General features: G+C 44.8%; 1 protein-coding gene and 1 long non-coding RNA gene across 4 annotated transcripts in view; one reads left to right on the top strand and one right to left on the bottom strand.

The window, feature by feature from the left end:
- The window catches only part of PPP2R5A (protein phosphatase 2 regulatory subunit B'alpha), an 89,859-nt gene extending 72,791 nt beyond the window's left edge, over positions 1–17,068 (bottom strand). Inside the window, exons 1-2 of one of the 3 annotated variants that reach the window (XM_086343308.1) lie at positions 16,911–17,059; positions 8,622–8,727 (exon numbers count right to left, since the gene is read on the bottom strand). In XM_086343308.1, coding sequence (XP_086199434.1) covers positions 8,622–8,631 — 10 coding nt within the window. In that variant the 5' untranslated portion in view covers positions 8,632–8,727; positions 16,911–17,059. Of the gene's footprint in view, positions 1–459; positions 1,424–8,621; positions 8,728–16,910 lie in introns of those variants that run through there. The other 2 variants (XM_086343309.1, XM_086343307.1) reach the window with 2 other exon arrangements.
- LOC147356138 (uncharacterized) lies at positions 1,757–2,629 on the top strand. The gene is made up of 2 exons (XR_015143085.1): positions 1,757–2,325; positions 2,421–2,629. It is a non-coding gene; the product is annotated as an uncharacterized LOC147356138 (long non-coding RNA).
- Positions 17,069–23,521: the final 6,453 nt, after the last annotated feature.

Below are 23,521 nucleotides of genomic sequence, written 5' to 3'. Positions count from 1 at the left end.
GATTAACTAAGAGAGGCCGAAAAGAGGAGGCAGGTCTCAGAAAAGTGAAGGTCGGAACGTAAGACAGGTTGTTACAACAAGATGGGGAAGGGCAAGACTCGAAGAAGAAGACTGAAATAAGAAAAAGTCTACCCCTCCAGACTCAGGAGGAGAGTTGCAATCCCAAGGGCAGGAACCCGAGCGCGCAGGTGGGGAGGGAGGGGTGCTGGCCTCCTCCAAGAAGGGAAGAGCTAAAGTGAACCCAGATAAGTGAAGGGGGAGAAAAAGCAAGACTCTTTTAACATCAAACCTGTCTGAATCATAAAGACGGTGGGAGGACGCCAAGGAAAGTTGGGGAACGCGAGCCCCAGGTGGGCAGAAGGAACCCCCCACCCCCGCGCCCGAGAAAGCAAAGGCTCCGGCGACGCCGAGGAGAACCCGCGCGTTCTTCCCCGGGCTGCGCCCTCGGAGGTTACCTACCTTTGAGTTGGGGCAAGGGGTGCAGCTCTGGCTGGCTGCACTGGCTGCGGAACTGCGACGAGCCCTGCGAGCGCTTCTGCCTCTGCGCCTTGCGCACCGATTTCCGGGTGAAGCCGTCCACCTTCTCGGCGGCCGAGATGGCGGCGCTGGCAGCCCCCGCCGGCGGCGGCGGCGGCGACGACGACGACATCTCCGCGGCCCTGGCGCTTGGCAGCTCCCGCTGCGGCTTGCACGGAACGGGCAGCGCCAGGAGGAGGAGGCGGGGGAGAGGCGCCGAGGAGCTCGCGCCCCTCCGCCCCGTGCCCCCCAGCCGCACCGCCCTCCTGCTCCCGGGCGCCCGCCGAGCTCTCTTCTCGCCGCCCGCCGACGCCTCACGGCCACATCTCAGGGCCGGAGGTTCCCGGTCCCCGCCGCTCGGCGAGCTCCCCGGGGCTGGCGGGGGCGGAGAGGGGGTGGTGTGTGAAGAAGTTGTTGACTCCCGAGTTCCGAGGGCGGGTGGACAGGAGCCCGAAGTTCAGACAACTGAGGCGAGGGCGCGATGGTGCGGACGTCGAACGCGCCTCTCGTCCCTGACGGCCCGGGTCCCCGGGCGGCCGGCCCGCCAGCACCTCAGTGGCCACTGCCAGGGCAGCCCGCCCTGTCTCGAGCCTCCTCCCGAGGCGCTGCCATCGCTGGGCCCCTCCGAGCCGCTGTCTCCACCGCCGGCGCTCTTCCCTGTCAGCGCCGACCCCTCATCTCCCGGGGCGGTGACCCGCCGCCCCGGCCCTGGGCACGCGCGCGCGCGCGCGCATACACACACACACACACAAACTCGCTCCTCGAAGCGCCCAGCGGTCCGGACCCCCTCCCCCACGCGCCCTTCCGCCGCCCACAGAGAACCCCTGGCGAGCGGCCGCTACAACTTGAGAAGGTGCTGGGAGAGGCGAGGGGCGGGCAGCGGCAAGGGGAGTCCAAGTGCGTGTGCGCGCGCGTTGGGAGCGCGCGGCCCGGGGGCGGGGCCTCGCGGGGGATGGGGAGGGAGGAGATTGACTGACAACTTCCGCGGGGTCCGGCCAGCCTCTCGGAAGCTCGGTAAGGAGTTGCGGGGTGGGGGGTGGGAAAGCATGCCAGCTCCCTCAGCCAATCGCAGGGCGAAGCGGTCCAACGGGCTGAGGCGTGGCCTCCTGCAAGGTCTTATCAAATTGGGAGGTTGGGCGGAGGGAGGGGGCGTGGTTACGTGACGGACCTCGGCCACAGCCAATCGTAAGTCTTTAACGGAGTGCCCCTCTCACGTCACAACCGCGTAACTCTCGAAGGCTTGAGGGGCAGTGAGCGTATGTGCACGCCTGCGCGACAGCTCAAGACTATGGGTTCGTGGACAGCCTATGAGGAGACCGGGAAACTAGACGAGGGAGTTTAGAGAGCAAAAGAGAAGACCCGTACCCTTTCCTCCTCTCTCAGCTAGCCAATAAGGAGCTGAAGCGACTGGTGGGGAGTCGCTTCAGCAACTGGAGGGCTGGAGCGAGAAGGCGTGCCAAGTGTTACGTCACTGGAAAGGGGTGGAGCAACAAGCCGTGTGATTGATGGCTGAAGTCGCCCCGCGGAGGAAGGCGAGGAAATGAGCTTGTCCAATGGGAGCGAGATGCTGGACTCTTGGGCGGGCTTTGGAGCCTCTCTGGCCCTAAGCCGCGCACTTGGAAGTTACTCCGGGAGTTGGTGATGGACAGGGAGGCCTGGCGTGCTGCGATTTATGGGGTCGCAAGGACTTGGACACGACTGAGCGACTGAACTGAACTGAACTGGAAGTTACCGGATAAATTTACAGTTCTCTGAAGGTTCTGGCAACGCGTTCCTGAGAGCTGTTTTACCGCGAGTTCGGACTGTCTGGTGCCTACTACTTGAAAGCCTTTCCCAAATCCACATCCTCCAAGAAGAGGTTTCTCATTCCCAATTTAACATCCTATTAATTTTCCCTTTTTCAGCTGGAGACCTTGAACTGCTTCCACAGGACGGGTATGAATTCGCTGATCAGAAGTTTGTAGATTTGAGGACTGGCCGTTTACTCTTACTAGGATCTCTTACAGGTTCCATTCAGATTTTAAACTTCTTAAAGACCGGAAATGCTGGTCATCTTAGTTTTTTGTCCGGTGCTTTCTGTATAATGATGCCTAATAAAAATAAGTAAACTGCACAGCTTGTCTTGTCTTTGGCTTCAGTCAGTCAGTCAGTTCGGTCGCTCAGTCGTGTCCGACTCTTTGCGACCCCATGAATCGCAGCACGCCAGGCCTCCCTGTCCATCACCAACTCCCGGAGTTCACTCAGACTCATGTCCATCGAGTCAGTGATGCCATCCAGCCATCTCATCTTCTGTTGTCCCCTTCTCTTCCTGCCCCCAATCCCTCCCAGCATCAGAGTCTTTTCCAATGAGTCAGCTCTTCGCATGAGGTGGCCAAAGTACTGGAGTTTCAGCTTTAGCATCATTCCTTCCAAAGAAATCCCAGGACTGATCTCCTTCAGAATGGACTGGTTGGATCTCCTTGCAGTCTAAGGGACTCTCAAGAGTCTTCTCCAACACCACAGTTCAAAAGCATCAATTCTACAGCGCTCAGCTTTCTTCACAGTCCAACTCTCACATCCATACATGACCACTGGAAAAACCATAGCCTTGACTAGGCGGACCTTTGTTGGCAAAGAAATGTCTCTGCTTTTCAATATACTGTCTAGGTTGGTCATAACTTTTCTTCCAAAGAGTAACCGTCTTTGGCTTAGTGGACCCCAATCTCTGTTTCTCTTCGAGGAGCCCCAGATCTTTTCTTTTTGACATGCTAAAAATAGCTGCCATATATTTAAGCAACATTACCTGATCCATAGGTAAAGAAGGTGGTAGGAAGTTGAATTCTAGATCTAGAATCAAATGCTACCTTAAAATATTTCCCTCCTTATATTCACTGAGTAGTGAAATTGTACACAAGCGTCCTAGTCAAGGAGGTTCAAACTTCAGCAGTATCTTAGACATCTTTCTCTTTCTCATCCAATCAATCTCCAGACTGTGTTGAATCTACATTAACAAACGTTCAAACCAAGCTTTCCTTACAATTTGCTTAACCGATCCCCAAATGTAGTTCAGGGCTTTCAAACTCACTGCCAGATAAGTCTTTTTAAATGCCGCATTTAATTTATTGGCATGTGTGAAGAACCATTCAGTACCTATGGAATAAAGTCCCAATTCTAGGTTCTCTTCATTCTAACTTGTGGATGTCTTTCCAGGCATAAATTGTGCCATGTCTCTACACAAATTCTTTTTTCAATTTAGACGCCTCATTCCACATACTGATATCCTAGAAGCAGCTTCCTTGACCATCACTAGCTCTAACATCTTGAAATAATCCCCTCCCCACCTCCCATATTTTTTAGGCCCATCTTTTCTTCAAATCAGCTCAACCCCTATCTTTCCTGAAGCCTTTCATGATAATCTGGCTCAAAGTGATGCCTTTCTTCTTTGAATTCGTAAAGCATTTATTGGGGCTTCCCTGGTGACTCAGATGGTAAAGAACAGCCTTCGATGGACCTGGGTTCGATCCCTGGGTTAGGAAGATGCCCTGGAGGAGAACATGGCCACCCACTCCAGTAGTCATGCTTGGAGAATCCCCATGAACAGAGGAGCCTGGTGGGCTACAGTCCATGGGGTCGCAAAGAGTCGAACGTGACTGAGCAACTAAGCACAGAGCATTTATCACCTACACCACTCACAGAGTCTGCCCTCATATAAGGTCAGAGATTGCAGGTGCTATGCTCTTTCTTCTCCGGCTGTTTGTAAACATCGAAAGAGTAAGGGACCTGCTGGTGGTCCACTGGTAAACAATCTGCCTGCCAGTGCAGGGGACATAGGTTCGACCCCTGGTCCAGGAAGATCCTACAGCAACTAAGCCTGGATACCACTATAACTGAGACCACGAGCCTAGAGCCTGTGCTCTGCCACAAGAGAAGCCACCTCAGTAAGAAGCCCAAGCACTGCAACTAGAGAGTAGCCCCACTTTCTGTAGCTAGCGGAAGCCTGCGTGCAGCAATGAAGACCCAGCACAGCCAAAAAGAAATTAATAAAAAAAGAGTAAGGACTCAGTTATACCTTTGTATCTCTTACTGAACAAAGTATAAATATGCAGTATGTACCAATCTAATTTTTAATTCTCAAGAACAGGGTTTCTAAAAGTATAGTCATTGGATTACCTGCATAAGAATCCTCTGGGGTGTTTGTGTAAAATGCAGATTGCTGGGCCTGACACACAGAATTCTCCCAGACACACAGAATCAGAACCAATGGCAAAAGCACTAAAATATCTTTTTTTGCCACATGGCATAGCATGTGGGATCTTAGTTCCCCAAGCAGAGATTGAACCTGCGCGCCCTGCATTGGAAGCACAGAGTCTTAACTACTGGACTGCCAAGGAAGTCCCCTGAGAAATATATTTTTTAATAAGTTCCCTAGGTCATTCTTATGCACATGAATATTTGAAACTTTATTCTCCAGTCACCTGGATGTTGTTTAAAATAGATCTTAAATGTCCAGAATTTGTAATAAAGAGAATTTGCATAGGCTAAGAAGGGGAAATAAATAGCAGAAAGCACACCAACAAAGGTAAAATTCATACTGGAATATGACGTAATAAATAATGGAAAATAGAGGCTGAATAGAACAGATAGAAAATAGATACTGGAAACAAATTCTCGGGAGGCTTGGAACCAGCAAAACTGTCTGGGTTTTCTGAAACAGCCTCTTGGAGAAGAATTTTGAGAAATATTTTAAAGAAAGTGTGAGTCAAAATCGAAGAAGAGAGCAAGATGGCATTCTAGATTCAAGTTACCAAACATTTTGGGTGGGATGGAAAGGGCTATAGCCAAAGACTCAAAAGGCCTGACTTTATTAATTATAGTAGGTCCCATCAAGTCACTTACCCTCTCAGAGGCTTGGTTTCCACATTTGTATATCAGAAAAAAAAAAAAAGTAACCAGACTTCTTTACAATATTGGCATGAGTTTTAAATATGATACATAAAACAAACACTTGGAAAAGTGAATATCATGCACTTGATAATTTTATGAATATATGTATGTCCAAAAAATTATCACGTGCATGATATTAATCATTTCTTTTCCATGGACTGTTTTAAGTGAATAAGGTATCTGAGTCATAAACAGATTTGATCACTAAGAATCATCTAACAGAAAACCACAATCTCAGTGCTGAACTGTTTGTACCCCTGAGAAGGATGAGTGTCAGTGATGATTCCATGCTGTAGAATTCCTGTTTTTTCCCAGATGTGAAGACCCATATAAAAGTCAGAGGCCAAGACTTCATCCCTGTCAAATTCTTCTCTTTACTTTATCCTCACATGACTTGATTTCTTTACTGATTTCATTATTTTATTCACAATGACTAGCTTGCTGGGGAAAATTAGCAAGGAGATCAAACCAGTCAATCCTAAAGGAAATCAGTCCTGAATATTCATTGGAAGGACTGAGGCTGAAGCTGAAGCTCCAATACTTTGGTTACCTGATGCAAAGAACTGACTCACTGGAAAAGACCTTGATGGTGGAAGATTGAAGGCAGGAGGAGAAGGGGATGACAGAGGATGAGATGGTTGGATGGCAGCACCGACTCGATGGACATGAGTTTGAGCAAGCTCTGGGAGTTGGTGATGGACAGGAAAACTTGCTGTGCTGCAGTCCATGGGGTTGCAAACAGTCGGACATGACTGAGCGACTGAACTGAGTAAGATGACAATACCTACAATAGCAAAATCATGGTCTTTTAATGGTTTAAGGTGTGCATCAGAGGAAAAAACATTCCAGCAACTCTGATGGCTAAGCATATTATTTATGCTTTAAATTTCAAGAATACTAGAAGAAATTTTTTTAAAGAGTGCATCAGAGACAGTATTATGTTCACATCACTGTGAAATTCTCTACAGCATGTCCAAGCAAAGTTTTGGCTGCCAACATTTCTCTTTCCTTAAGAACCATGATTCCCAAATGGTACTCCTATAGAACACCAAACAAATATGCTTTATCTGAAAATCAAATAGTAGTGATCTTTTCCCAATTTACAGAAACAAAATAAATTAAGATTTTTCCCTTGTATCTTTCTTAGAATTTTGATTCTTACAACTGCACTACTGTACTTGAATCTAAGTCAAGATAGCATCATAAAACATTAATTTTAATATGCCATTCCTTCTTATTTAAGTACATTTAAATTATGTAAAATTCTCTTCCTGGGAGGCGATCAATGCTATCAGATTCTTTTATGTGCTTCTAGAGATAGAATCAGTTTACTCTCTTAAGATTTAATAAATTAACATTTTTAGAGGCTCTACCAAAAGCTACATGAGTTACAGGTATTTCAACACTGAAGATGGAGTAGGAAATGGCAATCTGCTCCAATATTCTTGCCAGGAAAATTCCATGGACAGCGGAGCCTGGCGGGCTACAGTTCATGGAATTGCAGAGTTGGACACGACTGAGCAACTGAGCACACATCACTGAAGAAGTTTGAAAACCACTGCTCTATACATCAGTGAAGCTTCCAAAGTTCATACAGATTTATTCATATCTATGCATTCATTCGGAGAAGGCAATGGCAACCCACTCCAGTACTCTTGCCTGGAAAATCCCATGGACAGAGGAGCCTGGTAGGCTGCAGTCCATGGGGTCGCTAAGAGTCAGACACGACTGAGCGACTTCACTTTCACTTTTCCCTTTCATGCATTGAAGAAGGAAATGGCAACCTACTCCAGTGTTCTTGCCTGGAGAGTCCCAGGGACCGCAGAGCCTGGTGGGCTGCCGTCTATGGGGTCGCACAGAGTCGGACACGACTGAAGCGACTTAGCAGTACCAGTAGCATGCATTCATTCTTTCATTATTTTATTAATTCACTCATGTTACAGATATTATATATGCATGCTATGAATCAATAAAATATGAAATTTGAAGGGCCCTTAGATGCTAATCAAATCAAGTTGTTACCTGACCCCAGGTAGACCAAGAAGGTCCTCTTCACAGACCTCAAACTGATCCAAACTGGAAAGTCCTTTTTTTTTTTTTTTTTCAGGACTTACAGGAGACTTTTGTTCTGTATACAATGAGATCTTCTGACTAATAACTTACTCTCCAAGTGGTCAAAGATTTTTGGCACTTGGTTTTCATAAACTAAATTCAGCACTTTTTAGGCTTTTTCCAAGAACTCTGATTTTGTGTTGTCTTTCTGGCCACTGTTCAAACACAAGTGCACATTGAGACAATTGGAATTTCGGCAATTTTCAGGAAGGATCCCTTGTCAACAGGGCAAGATCGGTGGTCATGGTTTTCAGTTGATGCCATTTTTGCTTTCAATTATAAATTGCTTTCAGTTAAGCTTGTCATTATTAAATAAGTTTGTTGTGGGCTATTGTACAGGCTGATGTGTTGGTCAACCAAGAACTCAGACAAGGTCAGTGGCTGTAGAGATGGTTAGATTGGAGATTTATCTTAGCGGAGGATTACATAGGACTTGCAGAAGGAGTGAATGTGAACTGTTGGTACAGCAGAAGTATTACTAATTCCCCCAAAACATTTGCTGGTACACTTAGACTTTATGATGATCTCTGAATCCTTTTCCCATAGCTGTGAGGTCTTTTGCCCCATCTAAATGGGCTGAGTCGAAAATATTGGATAACCCCTGATGTGGGCAATGCTTTACCTGTATACTAGATGAGGAACTAGAATAGTTTGAAGGAACTCAGCTCATGCCATATCCTTTCGTCCTTGCAGAGTGGGGTTTAAAAGACTGATTTTGGTGAACTCTCCACTCTTTAAATCAACGCTGCAAGTATTTTTCAAGTGCCATCCATGTGGCAGGCAATATGCCAGATGCTAGGAATGAAAGATAAATGAAGCATGGACCTTTCAATTTAGTGAGGAGGGATAGCACAAACAAATGATCAAAGAGTATAACTTAAGTGTTCCTTACAGCACTGTGTAAACACAGTGGAAAGAAGAGCAAATTTGGTTTGCAAAGAGGGTCAGAGAAAATGTAATAGAAAGAGTAATGTTTGAAGTGATTCTTGAAACAAAACAGAAATTTTATGTGGATAAGGACAAAAACAACAGAGAAGAATACTTGCCATTAAAGAAACTAATTTACCCACCTTTCTTCATTACTAAAAAGATTTCCAGGGAGTTCCCTGGTGGCTTAGTTGTTAGGATTCTGGGTTTTCACTGCCACGGGCCTGGGTTCAATTCCTGGTGAGGGAACTGAGAAAAAAGATTTCAATATCTCAGTCAATGAATTTACTTATTTCATACAACATGTTACCAAAAAAAAAAAAAATCCATTTCAGCAGAAGAATATATTATACCACACCTTGAATCAGAATTTGACCTGGAGGTGAATGGGCAAAAAGAAAAAAAAAAAAAAAAGCAGATTAAATTCAAAACAGGACTGCTCTCTGGCTGTATTTCGCAGCACAGTAATTATAAAAATACTGTTGTTATTCTTGCTCAGTCCTGTCCGACTCTTTGTGACCCCATGGACTGTAGCCCTCCAGGCTCCTCTGTCCATGGAATTTTCCAGGCAAGGATACTGGAGTGGGTAGCAACTTCCTTCTCTAGGGGATCTTCCTGACCCAGGGATGAAACTCATGTCTCTATCTCCAGCATCTCCTGCGTTGGCAGGTGGATTTTTTTTTTTTTTTTACCACTGCACTATCTGGGAAGCCCATAAACAAACACTATATGCTACTTACTGTTCCACTTACACGTGGATTTTATACAAACCTGTAAGTGGTCTTCTTCCATCTGCCTGGAGGAAGCATAGAGTAAGTTTTGAAGCAGTGCCTGTCTTAAAATACCTTAGTGGCTGCATGCCGGCAATGTGTTCTCTCTATTGGCTTGCTACTTTGGCTCAAACTTCCAAAAAATAGTCAGTCTGAAAGTCTAAGAAATTAACCTTATATCCTCAGTATCAGGTGATGTCTATGCTTTGAAGAAGCAGTACTAGTAATATTACAGGATTTTCAGGAATTATTGAACCGGAAATTCTCCAGTGTTTCCAGATCCTAAGATTTGACGTCTGTGCCAAAGGACACAGTTGTTTTTTTTCTTTTTAAACTGTGTGTGTCTCTGGGTAGGTATATATAATCACCTTTATAAATTTAACACCTACCATATACCAGGCATTATTCATACAATGAATCTGGCAGAAAGAGATCAAACAAGATTATTAAGGTCTCTCTCATCTGTGTGATACTCATCTCTATTGTCCTAGGATTCCCCTATTCTCCTTGTTTCCAGTGACTTCTGTCATGTCCAGGAACAATTTTTTTATATCTAGCATCTCTGGGGTTCTCTTTTCTTCTCTTGTAGAAATCAGTGGAGCCTGGAGAAGGGAATGGCAAACCCACTCCAGTATTCTTGTCTAGAGAGCCTGGCAGGCTACAGTCCGTGGGGTCACACAAAGTCAGACAAAACGGAGTGACTAACACTTACCTACTAGCGCTTGTAAGATGATCTAAAGAATTTCAAGCTTCAAAACTTGTACACAGTGACATCCAAAAGTTAAAAAAAAAAAAAAGAAATCAGTGGAAATTCAAGTTCTGTTTATTCAGTCTGTATAGAGACATTCACAAAGAAATTTAATTGACTGGATTGAAATCTCACTGCTATAAGATGCCCAGCACTGTAAAAAATTTGTAAATTTGGCGCTCTGAAGTACTGTTACCTAGAGGGAAAATGAGCTTATCAAGAGATATAATGGTGTCCAATGTCTCCTACTCATTCAGTCAAAAAATATCCATTAATCTATAACGTCCCTGGTTTATTCCAGGTGCTCAGAGGGTAGCTATGAGTGACACAAGACTGACTTCATGGAGTTCACCATCAGTGGGGAGAGCTCACATCAGTTATGAGGACTTCCCTGGTAGTCCAGTGGCTGATTCCAAGTTCGCATTGCAGGGAGCCGGGGTTCAATCTCTGGTCAAGGAGCTAGATCCCACACGCTCCAGCAAAGACGGAAGGTCCTGCATGCTGCAACTAAGACTTAGCACAGCCAAATAAATGAATAAATATTAAAAAAAAATTCAACTAAGAGCACAAAGCAGGGATTATGCAGCAAAGGAAATATGGTATAATTGCACACACAGATGGGCAAACCAGGAGGGCTGGTCATCCTATGGACCACACAAGCACCATCACCGATTTATGAGGCCTGTTATGAACACAGCCTATGGGTAAATATTGTGGTCCCAACCCTAAGGGAGCACCAACTCGAGCGGAAGAGATGAGGCATAAGCCCAGGAAAAGATATTAATGACTTCTCTCTCAGGACAGTATTTGATGAGAGCCAATGCTTTTGAACTGTGGTGTTGGAGAAGACTCTTGAGAATCCCTTGGACTGCAAGGAGATCCAACCAGTCCTTTCTAAAGGAGATCAGTCCTGGGTATTCATTGGAAGGACTGATGCTAAAGCTGAAACTCCAATACTTTGGCCACCTCATGCGAAGAGCTGACTCATTGGAAAAGACCCTGAAGCTGGGAGAGATTGAAGGCAGGAGGAAAAGGGGATGACAGAGGATGAGATGGCTGGATGGCATCACCAACTCGATGGACGTGAGTCTGAGTAAACTCCGGGAGTTGGTGATGGACAGGGAGGCCTGGCATGCTGAGATTCATGGGGTTGCAAAGAGTCGGACACGACTGAGCAACTGAACTGAACTGAATTGAACTGAAGATGTTTTAAGAGCAGTGGGTGGGAAAAGTGGAAGCCAACGAGATTAGGTGAAAGTGAGGATAGGTGTCCAGGATAAGGACTTGACTGAGTGGTGCTAAGCAGAGTGTATCAGCCCCCAGTGGAGATTTTTTAGCCTCTACAGTATTTTGAAAAAATTCCCAAATGACAATCCTGACTCACCGCACCCCGCCTGGCCTCATTCCCCCTTCCTTGATGACCATAGGCTTTAACTAAAAATGGCCCTGAGAACAGGTATGAAAGACATTACAAGGAAATACCAGAGACTGGATGGATGTGAGGGTGGCAACTGAAAGGGAAGAATTACAAATAGTGCCAAGAATTTGAATTGGTGGGCCATGTGAACTGGAGGCCTTTAGTTTTCTCTTGTGGCAGGGGAACGAAAGGAGTGTCAGAGGAAGGAAGGAAAGGGGACACAAAGATGAATCTGAGGCTAGGCACGTCGAGCTAACAGAGTTTCTTAAGGTCATTGAGGCGGAGAGCTGGATCTTTATTTTTAAAAAGAGGTGATGACATGCTAGATATTAACAGAGGGAAAGATGAAGACTAGACTGGGCTGGCCGCCTGGAGTAGGCCAGAGCAAAGAGGGAAATTACACAAACAACACAAACCTCTCTTTCTTCTTCAAGGAAAAAAAAAAAGAATGACAGAAACAAATGGGCAAAAGATGTGCAGCCTGCCGTGTGCCTCGGGGATCTCCAAGGCTAAATGTGAAGAAGGGCTGCAGGAGGAGAAGCAGGGCTCAGCCGCTGTGGGGTGAGGGATGAAGAACAAAGTGGCCCTCGCTGCTCTCGCAAATAGGGCTCAGCGGGGACTTTCCAGGTGGTCCAGTGGTTAAGACTCTGCGCTTCCAATGCAGGGTGGCACCAGCTAACTCCCTGGTCGGGGTCACTGTATTTTAAAAATGGTAAAATTGAGCTGATCAGTTTAGTCCAGCCGCTCAGTCATGTCCGACTCTGTAACCCCATGGACTGCAGCACGCCAGGCTTCCCTGTCCATCACCAACTCCCGGAGTTTGCTCAAACTCATGTCCATCGAGTCGGCGATGCCATCCAACCATCCCATCCTCTGTCGCCCCCTTCTCCTCCTGCTGATACTTGGGCATTTATGAAAGGGGAAACCCAGACACGGAGAGAATTCTCTGCAATGTGTGTTAGATCCAGCCAGCAGACAGACTGCCAACTTTCAGGTAGCAGAGTAAGGATTCCCTAAAGTGAGCTAGATAAAGGAAGAAAGAGAGGCTTGAGCACCACTTCAGAGAATGTCCACCCACAGGAAAAGTGACACTGAAGTAGCACCAGCAGAGTAAAAGCCAGAACAGATGGGTTGCAAAAACAAAAACAAAGGAAATGCATTGATTTAGATTCCTGGGGAGAAAGGAAGTAATAGCCTGTCAGTGACATCAAGGAGGAAAGTTAGAAGACAGTTTGACGTGTACAGAAAAATATTTTTATTGACTTAAGCAAGAGCTATTTTAGTAGTGCAAAAAGAAATCACTATGAAAAAACTTGCACTTCCAGACATGAATATTAACAGAAACTGGATTAACCCTCTCACAGGACACAAGAAATTGGGGCAAAAATGCATGAAATAACTGTTTTCATTGTACAACAGACAGTGCAGGACTGTGATTCCTGGGAGGAGAGAAACAAAGGAAATAGGTATCTGGACAATATGCCTAGCTTTCTGCCTGGAGGCACTTTCCAGGTCACAAGAAGAGGGATCCAAGCAGACAAAACAGTCTTGCTAAAACAAGGGCAAAAAGATCAGAGTTTGGGCAGGATGAGGTAGCTGTATTTTTTGAGGCAGAATAGCAGAGAACAGGGAGGTATATGGAGAAAGAAATCCTGAGTCCCCCTGAATCTTAAGCTGAATGCTAAACTCATAACGTACAACTAACTCTATGGGACTCAGGAAAGAGAACTCAGATTGCTAAAAGTGAACTGAGCTCCTTAGCAGAGCTGGGAAACACTCAAGTTCCAACCAGGCAGAATGGAGAGACCTTGTTGAACTCCTGTGGCTTTTAGAAGAGACTCTACAGCAGGGATCCCCAACAGGCACCAGTACTATCAAGAAGGTATAAGAATTTATACTGAAATTGAAATTTTTCACAATAATAACATTAACAATAATTTATTTTCATATTTTCAAACATGAATTAATATACAGAAGATTTTCATTGTAACCAAGAGCATTATGTAAGTCAGCTGCAAAAACTGAAATAAAAATATGAATATTTTATATGAATATGAATATCGATGAATTCATAGTTGCTTTTCAATTTGGGCAATACTTCTTTGAATTGAACGTTAATAATACTGGGTTTACAGAAAAGTTAGTGAATTACTTAACTTAGATAGAATTGAAACTGATTTCAATTTGCTTCAAAGTCAGGTCACTTCTTCGAAAATAAGAAAACCAAGTTTGACAATACAGATGCCCACATTGAAAGAGTGATATTTAGAACTCAACTCAGTCATTGGAAAACTTTTCAGTATGCTTGAAATAATTTGAAAAAACTTTACTCTTTTAAACTATAAATTGTATGAAATAGAAGATAAATATTTCTGATGAAAATTTTAGCATTTGCATTGAAATGTGGTCTAAGTTTAAAAGTACACATTGGACTTAGAATAAAAATGTGACATCCAAAACTTTGGCCACCTGATGTGAAGAACTGACTCACTGGAAAAGACGCTGATGCTGGGAAAGATTGAAGGCAGGAAAAGGGGACAACAGAGGATGAGATTGTTGGATGGCATCACTGACTCAAAGAACATGAGTTTGAGTAAACTCTGGGAGACAGTGGAGGACAGGGAAGCCTGGCATGCTGCAGTGCATGGGGTCACAAAGAGTTGGACACAACTGAGCGACTGAACTGAACTGAATATACAAAAATATAAATAATATAAAATATAATAATTACATATTGAAATGATAACATTTTAAAGATATTTGGTATTAAATATGTTATTAAAATTAATTTTACCTTTTTTACTTTTTATTTATTAAAAAAATGTTTTTGCTTGTACCACATGGGTTCCAGGAAGTTTCCTGGCCAGGGTTTGAGCCTGTGTCCCCTTCAGTGGAAGGATGGAATTTTAACCACTGGACCACCAGGGAATTCCCCTCTTTTTATTTTCCCTGATAGCTCAGTTGGTAAAGAATCTATCTTTAATGCAGGAGACCCTGGTTCAATTCCTGGGTTGGGAAGATCCACTGGAGAAAGGATAGGCTACCCACTCCAGGATTCTTGGGCTTCCCTTGTGGCTCAGCTGGTAAAGAATCTCCCCGCAATGTGGGAGACCTGGGTTTGATCCCTGGGTTGGGAAGATCCCTTGGAGAAGGGAAAGGTTACCCACTCCAGAATTCTGGTCTGGAGAATTCCATGGACTGTATAGTCAGTGGGGTCCCAAAGACTCGGACACAACTGAGCAACTTTCACTTTCACCAGAACATTTAAACTTACATATGTGACTCACATCTGTATCTTGCACTGTATTTCTATTGGCCACTCTAGGGTAGAGACTTCAAATAGCGTAAATTCAAGTCTAGACTCTGATACTTCTTAATTGTATATCTTGGGCAAGTTGCTAAACATCTCCATGCTTCAGTTTTCCCCATCTAAAATATGGGGAATAACAATAGTTCCTACCTCACTGTAAGAGTTGTTATAAGAATTCTTAAATAGTATCTAACACATTGGAATTACTATGTGTAATAGCCATTGCTGTTGTTTTATTATTATTATTAACTAGGTGTCCTTGAGAAATTTCTTAACCGTTAATTTACTCATTTGTAAAATAGCGATAACAACATGTTTCTCACAAGTTTAGTTATTGAATTAAATGAGCTAAGGGATGCAGAATTGTTTGATAGGAGGTAGGTGCCCACCACAAACTTGCTGAATCTTCCATGTATTAGCTGGTGTTCAGAAGTGTCTGTAATCTGGCTCAGCTCATGACTCTTTGTTTTGTTTGTTTGTTTAAGGGAATATAGTTGGTTTACAATGTTGCATTAGTTTCAGGTATACAGCAAAGTGAATTGGTTACACATATACAACATACATACATATCCACTCTTTAAGATTCTTTTTTTAACACATATATGGGAGAAGGCAATGGCACCCCACTCCAGTACTCTTGCCTGGAAAGTCCCATGGACAGAGGAGCCTGGTAGGCTGCAGTCCATGGGGTCGCTAAGAGTCGGACACGACTGAGCAACTTCACTTTGACTTTTCACTTTCATGCATTGGAGGAGGAAATGGCAACCCACTCCAGTGTTCTTGCCTGGAGAATCCCATGGACAGAGGAGCCTGGTGGGCTGCTGTCTATGGGGTCGCATAGAGTCGGACACGACTGAAGCGACTTAGCAGCAGCAGTAGCATACATTCTTTTTTTTTTTTTAATTCCTTTCCATTATGGTTTATCCTAAGGAGATTGGATATTGTTCCCCCTCTATACAGCAGGACTTGGTTTCAGCTCACTGCTCTTAAATTCAATAGTGTAGGGATAGTAGAGGTGGGGGAAGTACTTCTCTGACAGTCCAGTGGTTAGAACTTAGCTCTTTCACTGCCCAGGTTTGAGCCCCGGTCAGGGAACTGAGATCCCACAAGCTGCATGGTGAGGTACCCCTCAAATAGTGTGTGTGTATGTGTGAAAGCAGTTGCAAACCATAAGATCCTCTTTAGTTGTTAAACATTATTTTTATTATTCTCTACCATGAAATTCCTCCTGCAAGTATTTGTTCGCTAAGCTTGGCTTTATTTCAAATCTCCCCAGTTCCACCTTTTTACCATCTAGTCTGAAGGTTTGCTTTTCTGTGGAGCCTTCAGTATGGACTCCAGCTCCAACATGATCTCTCTGTCTCTTCTAAATTCCTTAAACACCTCCTACCCATTACGTATGTTGTTGTTGTCATCCCTAAGTCGTGTCCAACTCCTTGGTGACCCCATGGACTGTAGCCCACCAGGCTCCTCTGTTCATGGGATTTTCCAGGCAAGGATACTGGAATGGGTTGCCATTTCCTTGACATTTAACCATATATTACTTCATATTGTTTTAAAGTAATCATGTAGGGTGAATGTTTTATAAATTGTGAATTTTCCAACAGTACATGATAATTGCTCAAAAAATATTTGGTCCACAAGTGGGGAACATTTGAAAACATTAGAGGGAAGGTCTTTTTTTGAGTTTGGACTCGGGAGAATCAAGTATCCTCTACAAAGAACAAAGAGCATCACTGGAAAGAGGAAGTTTTTAGCAGAAGTTTGAGATAAGCATGAACAGGCAGAACAGAGCTGATGTGGGAAGTGAGAGGGGCAGAGGTGGTGGCGAAGGACAGAGCAGAGGTCAGGAAGCAAAGTGGACACCCACCCTGCGGGACATTCCTAGAACTCAAGGCAAAGCTCCTTCTTTCCCAAGTCCCTCCAATAGCTATTTTCAGCCACGTCCAATTTTAGAAAGTGACACAAGGTCTCATTCCAATCAGTTCTTTTGCTGATTTCAGACAGCTTATTCCCAAAAATTCCTTCTTCTTGCCCTGGGAGCCTTCCCTGCCCTCAGGTATTTCAGATGTTTGGAAATCCTCCTCTCCACCAGAGGCTTTGCTGACCATCTGAAAGTGAACGAGGTCAGGTGCTGTCTACACTCAGAAATCCCCCTGCTCACTCCATCAGGATAAGACAACTTACCACCCGGATTCTGCAGGATCCAAACAGTGCCTGTTCCACGACAGGAGCCCCTGACTGCCACTCCGTTGCCACTGAGTGAACCAACGTCGTTTTAATGATGTTCATGGTAGCATGGTTGATTCTTGTTTGGACTGCAGTGGAGGAAACACAGCTAATGTGGAGAGAAAGAAGCTGTTGTTCAACCATGACTCATAGGCTTAGGTCTCAACACAAAGTTCAAGTTTGTTTTGCATTTTTGTGGCTTTAAGATGATGGTGAATTGGCAAGGAGAAAGGGAGGCAACATGGTAGGGATAAGAGAGACAGGATTCAGGCTTTATCACTAGTTTCAGTGTGAGTTTGGGTAGCGACTCATGTGGGTTTGAGGAGGTGCCTTCCCTCCTCAAAGTTCTATGATTCTGTATAAGGATATAATGCTATGAAATCTGAAAAATATAGTGAAGATGTTTTCTAAAAGGCTGACTGCTACGTTGAGACAGAGAGGTAGATCAACCTACAAAGGAGGTCCAAAGGAGTACAAAGCAAGGGCAGGGAAAAGGAAGGTTTAACCCCTGGAACATCTTCCCAGTTAAATGTACATCTACATCTTTAAAAACATTCTGCTATTCTAAAGTTAGACTGTGTCATTAGGCACCGTGCACGGATGACAATCATTCCCAGAAGGGGGTGGATCCTCCCCAGGGAAAAGGGTCCCTAATCACTGGACTTGGAGAAGTAGGACATCTCAGGTCTGGGGCTTTGGCCCCCAGGCTCAAAGACGTGGGCCACCAGAGGCCAGCATGCGTGGAGAGGGACCCAGTTGGCTCAGTCCCTTGCTCTCTTTTCACCCAGCCAGGTACAACCAGTCTCTTTCTCTTTCTTTCTAACTTTGTATCCAGCCTCCAAGCCAAAATCTGATTACATAATTAAGTACTTAGTAAGTATTCTCTGATGCTGATTTTTAATGAACTTGGCTGGTACTGCTTCCTGTTTTGAAAGAAACCAGCCCATTTAAAAAGGTAGTCCGTGCCCCCAATACCCACTGTGTCTTAGAAATCAAATGGGCATTTTAAACCATTTTAGAGGGAAAATAATTATATGTAAATAGGTTAAAGTTCTTACAATAGAGAAGGTAGCTATCGAAAAGAGAAACTTGAGTAGCAGAATATGATTGTGATACCAATACCAGTATTTGCCCATCTGTGTATCTATCTATTCATCTATCTACCCTATCTATTCTCAGATTGTTCTGAACTAACATCAGAAATATCATGAACATGTGTTCATGTTCACATCTCCTAGAGCCTGCCTTTACCCTGGGATTTTGGAGCAGAGGTAGGAGATATCTGCTAGACTTTGCAAGGCATCTTCCTACCAAACTACTTTTCAGTCTCCTGGGTACTTTCGAAGGGTACCTTGGAATGAAATCTAGAAATTCACATGGAGGCCTCTGAACTTAACCCCAGGCCTGCTCATGTTCTTTAGTGGAGTAGAATCAAGATATCCTCACAACGTTCTTGGTGTGGGCACTGAATAGTACAGGGCGAAAAAAGAAAACAGAAGTGTTAAGGGAGGGGAGTAAAGATACTGGGAGAGATGATGGGCATTCAGGAGAGGCGCTGTGGTTATTCTCCATAAAACTATTCTCTCTTCTCACTCCAGACCCATGACTATCAACCGCTGAAGGATTAAATCTAACACCATTTCCCTCCTTAAGATCTTTAGGACTTCCCTGGTGGCTCAGAGGGTAAAGCGTCTGTCTACAACGTGGGAGACCTGGGTTCGATCCCTGGGTCGGGAAGACTCCCTGGAGAAGGAAATGGCAACCCACTCCAGTACTCTTGCCTAGAAAATCCCGTGGACGGAGGAGCCTGGTGCAGGCTACTGCCCATGGGGTCGCAAAGAGTCAGACACGACTGAGCGACTTCATGTTCACATTCACTTAAGATCTTTAATCCCAAGATGCTTGCCATTGCAACCTTGGTTTGCCATTTAGTCCTGCCTGTCTCTTCTTCCTTAACACACCCTGCCACACCTAAATACTTCTAATTCCCCATATGCTCTCTCCTTTCAATAGCATTGCCCATGTTGAACTCTGAGAATGCATTTTCGCACCTAAACCACTTCCATTTTCTATTTGTTCTTTAAGATGCCTCGGGTGCCACCATCCCTGACACCCCCTGCCGGAGCTTGGTCTCCCTCCTAGGTTATCTCTGAGCTCCTGATAGCGTGTCTCTATCATTGTCTCTATTACCATATGCTGTGATCATCTTTTTGCTTTAATATTTCCCTAACTAGACTTATGGACCATAAGCTCTTGGAAGGTAAGACCATCTTTTAACCGTAATCATATTTCTGCTGTCTTGCGCAATGCTAGTCACTTTACTGAAGCTCAATAAATGTTGATGAATTAATCAGTTAGGCTATAGATTGGGGGTAAAACCATCCAAACCATCTGGCATGGGCATGGTGCCACAGAAAACAGCTGATTTCATCTCCAGTGTTCTCCTGGGCATAAGCCTTGAGCCCACAAGCCCTCTCTGACCTGGGCCCCATGTCCACACACAGGGACACATTATTCTCCCCATCTAGGCTTAAACTGTTCACCTCTGAGCTCCATGCTCTCCCTCTTTTGGACATCTATTCCCTTTCTAAACCCACGGGGTTCTTTTCCCTTCGTGTCTCTGCCCCCTCATCGCTCTGTGTACTGTCCTTGTGGGTGCATGTCTCCACGCCTATTTTCACCTGCATGAGTGTGTTCCCTGCCACCTCCACTCAGGTCGAAGTTCTGCACATGGCCCTGGCTCTCCACCAGGCCCTCTGCAGTGCTGTGTACACAGAGGAGCTCGCCTCCCTCATTGGCCTTGAGCCTGTTTTGTACAATTCGCAGTCCCCACAGTCTTCAGCCATGGTTGCAAGAGGCCAACCTGTATGGTTTTCTCTGGAGCTGTTCATTTCTGCCGTACACCTGGCCCAAGACCAGATCTGTGCCAATTACTGAACACTAGATTCTTCACTGCTGTCTCAGGGATGTCAGGAGGTGGTATGTCATGACCTCAACAAGCTCAGAACAATTAAAATTCGATGCCTCGCCTCTGTTAGAACACCTCTACAATTTCTCAGTATACTTTTAAGGAAAAAGGAGTAAATTTGGGAGCTTGGCCTTTCCTAATCCCAGGGATTAGGATTCAGTGAGATGCCAGGTCTCTACTGCAAATAGATAACTATCTTTATATAAAGTTGTAACTTTTGACAATTGATCTAGTTTCATAGTTTATTGTCTATTTTTTAAAAATAGAGGATCATATTAAGCCACTTTCATTGCCATCCAGGGGTCTACACTTGAGAAATGCTGGCCCAAGTTAGGAGTACCATCTGTGACCACAGGTTAGATGGATGTGAGCAGGACCACGAAGGAATCAGATTTGTGACCTTGGCCCTATTACCACTTGCCCAAGTAGGATGTGGTCCGAGAGGCTTGGCAAAGCGGGAGCTTGTTGACTGCAAGCTTGAGAAAGAGCAGGGTTCCCTGCAGATGACCAGTTACAGGTCCCTGTGGATTCTGAGGCTAAGTATAACCCCAGACGTCTAGTGACCAGCTTCATTTTCCAAAGAGCTTCTTGTTTGAAATGGTCTTCCCTACTTCAGTGGATGGGAATAAGTTGAACTAAATGCCTTTTAAGCAGTGTAACATGGTGGTTAAGAGCAGGGGATCAGGAATGAGGCATATTTGAGTCTGTACCCCAGCATGGCCACTTGGCTGCTGTCTGCTCTTGGGCAGGTTGCTTGACCTCTCTGACCCTTATCTCCTTATGTTTTAGAAGGGGATGGTATTAGAGATAGCATATGATCCAGTAATCCCACTTCTGGGCATATATCCAGAAAAGACAAAAACTCTCATTTGAAAAGATATTGGGTTGGCCAAAATGTCTGTTTGGGTTTTTCCATAAGATGTTATGGAAAAACTGGAACAAACTCTTTGGTCAACCAATACATGCACCTCTGTGTTCACAGCAGCACTGTTTACCAAAGTCAAGACTTGGAAGAGACCTAGTGAAAGTGAAGTCATTCAGTCGTGTCCAACTCTTTGTGACCCCATGGACTGTATGTAGCCTACCAGGCTCCTCCATCCATGGGATTTTCTAGGCAAGAATACTGGACCTGAGTGTCCATCAATGGATGAATGGATACAAAGGGGACAGTGACAGCACCTACTTTATGTGTTTCCAGGAAGATTAAATGAGAAGTCTTGCAAGGCGCTTGGCATGTAATCAGGTACTCACTCAATGGTAGCTTCTCTTCATATATTAAGAATATTACGAGTGGTAATAATAGGAAGTCATATTTAAAATGACTCCAGCAAGACAGGGCCCAGATGGGCTGTGCTCTCAAGTCACCACCCCAGTCACCGCTTCCTGCCTTCTCCCAAGGTGACCCCGCTTGGCCATGCCAGCTCTGTCCAGGCTGCTGAGTGAGGGTGGAATCTCGGCCAGGATCGAGCTGCCTGGGTGTGAGCACTGGGCTGGCAGCTGTGAAAGGAGGAGTGTGGAGCAGAGGAGAAATGGGGTGTCAGTGGAGAGGCAAGACTCTGGGGAGGAAGTGGCTTTGCCGTGGGGTGAGGGTGGGGTAAAGAAGAGGGGATGGGCAGAGCTAGAGAGGTTTTCCACAGGAAGGAAAGCAGTTGAGAAAAAAAATAACCCATCTTGTGTCTTATTGGCTTCTTGGTGTCCTTTTCCGGAAACAAAGAATCAGAGAACCCAACACAAAGCTTCTAGAGTGTTACTAAGTATCAGGCCTTTCTCTCTTTTATTTTTTTTTTTTATTTTGTGGAGGGTGGGCAACTCACCACTGTCCTGTCTGCAGCTCCAAAAAAGGGAAAATGGGCTGTGCTTTACAAATGGTCAGACTGTCCGACCAAGATCGAATGTGTGCTTTTCACCCCAAAAGCCTTGTTGCACAACTTGGTGTTATTTCCACAGGCAGCTGAAGTAATTCTGCTCTTGAAATCTTGCCCCGTATGACATTTTTTTTCCCTTGTTTGTTAGCCCAGTAATTATTGACAAACAGTCCCCTAGTTCAGCTCAGTTCAGTCGCTCAGTCATGTCCGACTCTTTGGAACCCCATGGACTGCAGCACGCCAGGCCTCCCTGTCCATCCGAACTGCCGGAGTCTACTCAAACTCATGTCCATCGAGTTGGTGATGCCATCCAACCATCTCATCCTCTGTCATCCCCTTCTCCTCCTGTCTTCAATCTTTCCCAGCATCAGGGTCTTTTCCAGTGAGTCAGCTCTTCGCATCAGGAGGCCAAAGTATTGGAGTTTCAGCTTCAGCATCAGTCCTTACAATGAATATTCAGGACTGATTTCCTTTAGGGTGGACTGGTTGGATCTCCTTGCAGTCCAAGGGACTCTCAAGAGTCTTCTCCAACACCACAGTTCAAAAGCATCAATTCTTCGGTGCTCAGCTTTCTTCACAGTCCAACTCTCACATTCATACATGACCACTGGAAAAACCATAGCTTTGACTAGACGGGCCTTTGTTGGTAAAGTAATGTCTCTGTTTTTTAATATGCTGTCTAGGTTGGTCATAACTTTACTTCCAAGGAGCAAGTGTCTTTTAATTTCATGGCTGCAGTCACCATCTGCAGTGATTTTGGAGCCAAAAAAAATAAAGTCTGTCACTGTTTCCATTGCTTCCCCATCTATTTGCCATGACGTGATGGGACCAGATGCCATGATGTTAGTTTTCTGAATGTTGAGGTCTAAGCCAACTTTTCCACTCTCCTCTTTCACTTTCATTAAGAGGCTGTTTAGTTCTTCTTCCCTTTCTGCCATAAGGGTGGTGTCATCTGCATATCTAAGGTTATTGATATTTCTCCCAGCAATCTTGATTCCAGCTTGTGCTTCATCCAGTCCAGCATTTCTCATGACTCTGCATATAAGTTAAATAAGCAGGGTGACAATATACAGCCTTGATGTACTCCTTTCCTTATTTGGAACCAGTCTGTTGATCCATGTCCAGTTCTAACTGTTGCTTCCTAACCTGCATACAGGTTTCTCAGGAGGCAGGTCAGGTGGTCTGGTATTCCCATCTCGTTCAGAATTTTCCAGTTTGTTGTGATCCACACAGTAAGAGGCTTTGGTATAGTCAGTAAAGCAGAAGTAGATGTTTTTCTGAAATTCTCTTGCTTTTTCGATGATCCGACGGATGATGGAAATTTGATCTTTGGTTCCTCTGCCTTTCTAAACCCAGCTTGAACATCTGGAAGTTCACAGTTCACGTACTGTTGAAGCCTGGCTTGGAGAATTTTGAGCATTATTTTGCTACTGTGTGAGATGAGTGCAACTGTGTGGTAGTTTGAGCATTTTTGGCATTGCTTTTCTTTGGGAGTGGAATGAAAACTGATCTTTTCCGGTCCTGTGGCCACTGCTGAGTTTTCCAAATTTGCTGGCATATTGAGTGCAGCACTTTCACAGCATCATCTTTCAGGATTTGAAATAGCTCAACTGGAATTCCCTCACCTCCACTAGCTTTGTTCGTAGTGATGCTTCCTAAGGCCCACTTGACTTTGAATTCCAGAATGTCTGGCTCTAGGTGAGTGATCACACCATCATGATTATCTGGGTCGTGAA

This window comes from Bos grunniens, chromosome 16, assembly GCF_055505025.1.
Source record: "Bos grunniens cultivar Pamir isolate PY7600 chromosome 16, Bosgru_T2T1.0, whole genome shotgun sequence".
NCBI lineage: Eukaryota > Metazoa > Chordata > Mammalia > Artiodactyla > Bovidae > Bos > Bos grunniens.
This window is presented reverse-complemented; position numbering and strand designations above follow the sequence as displayed.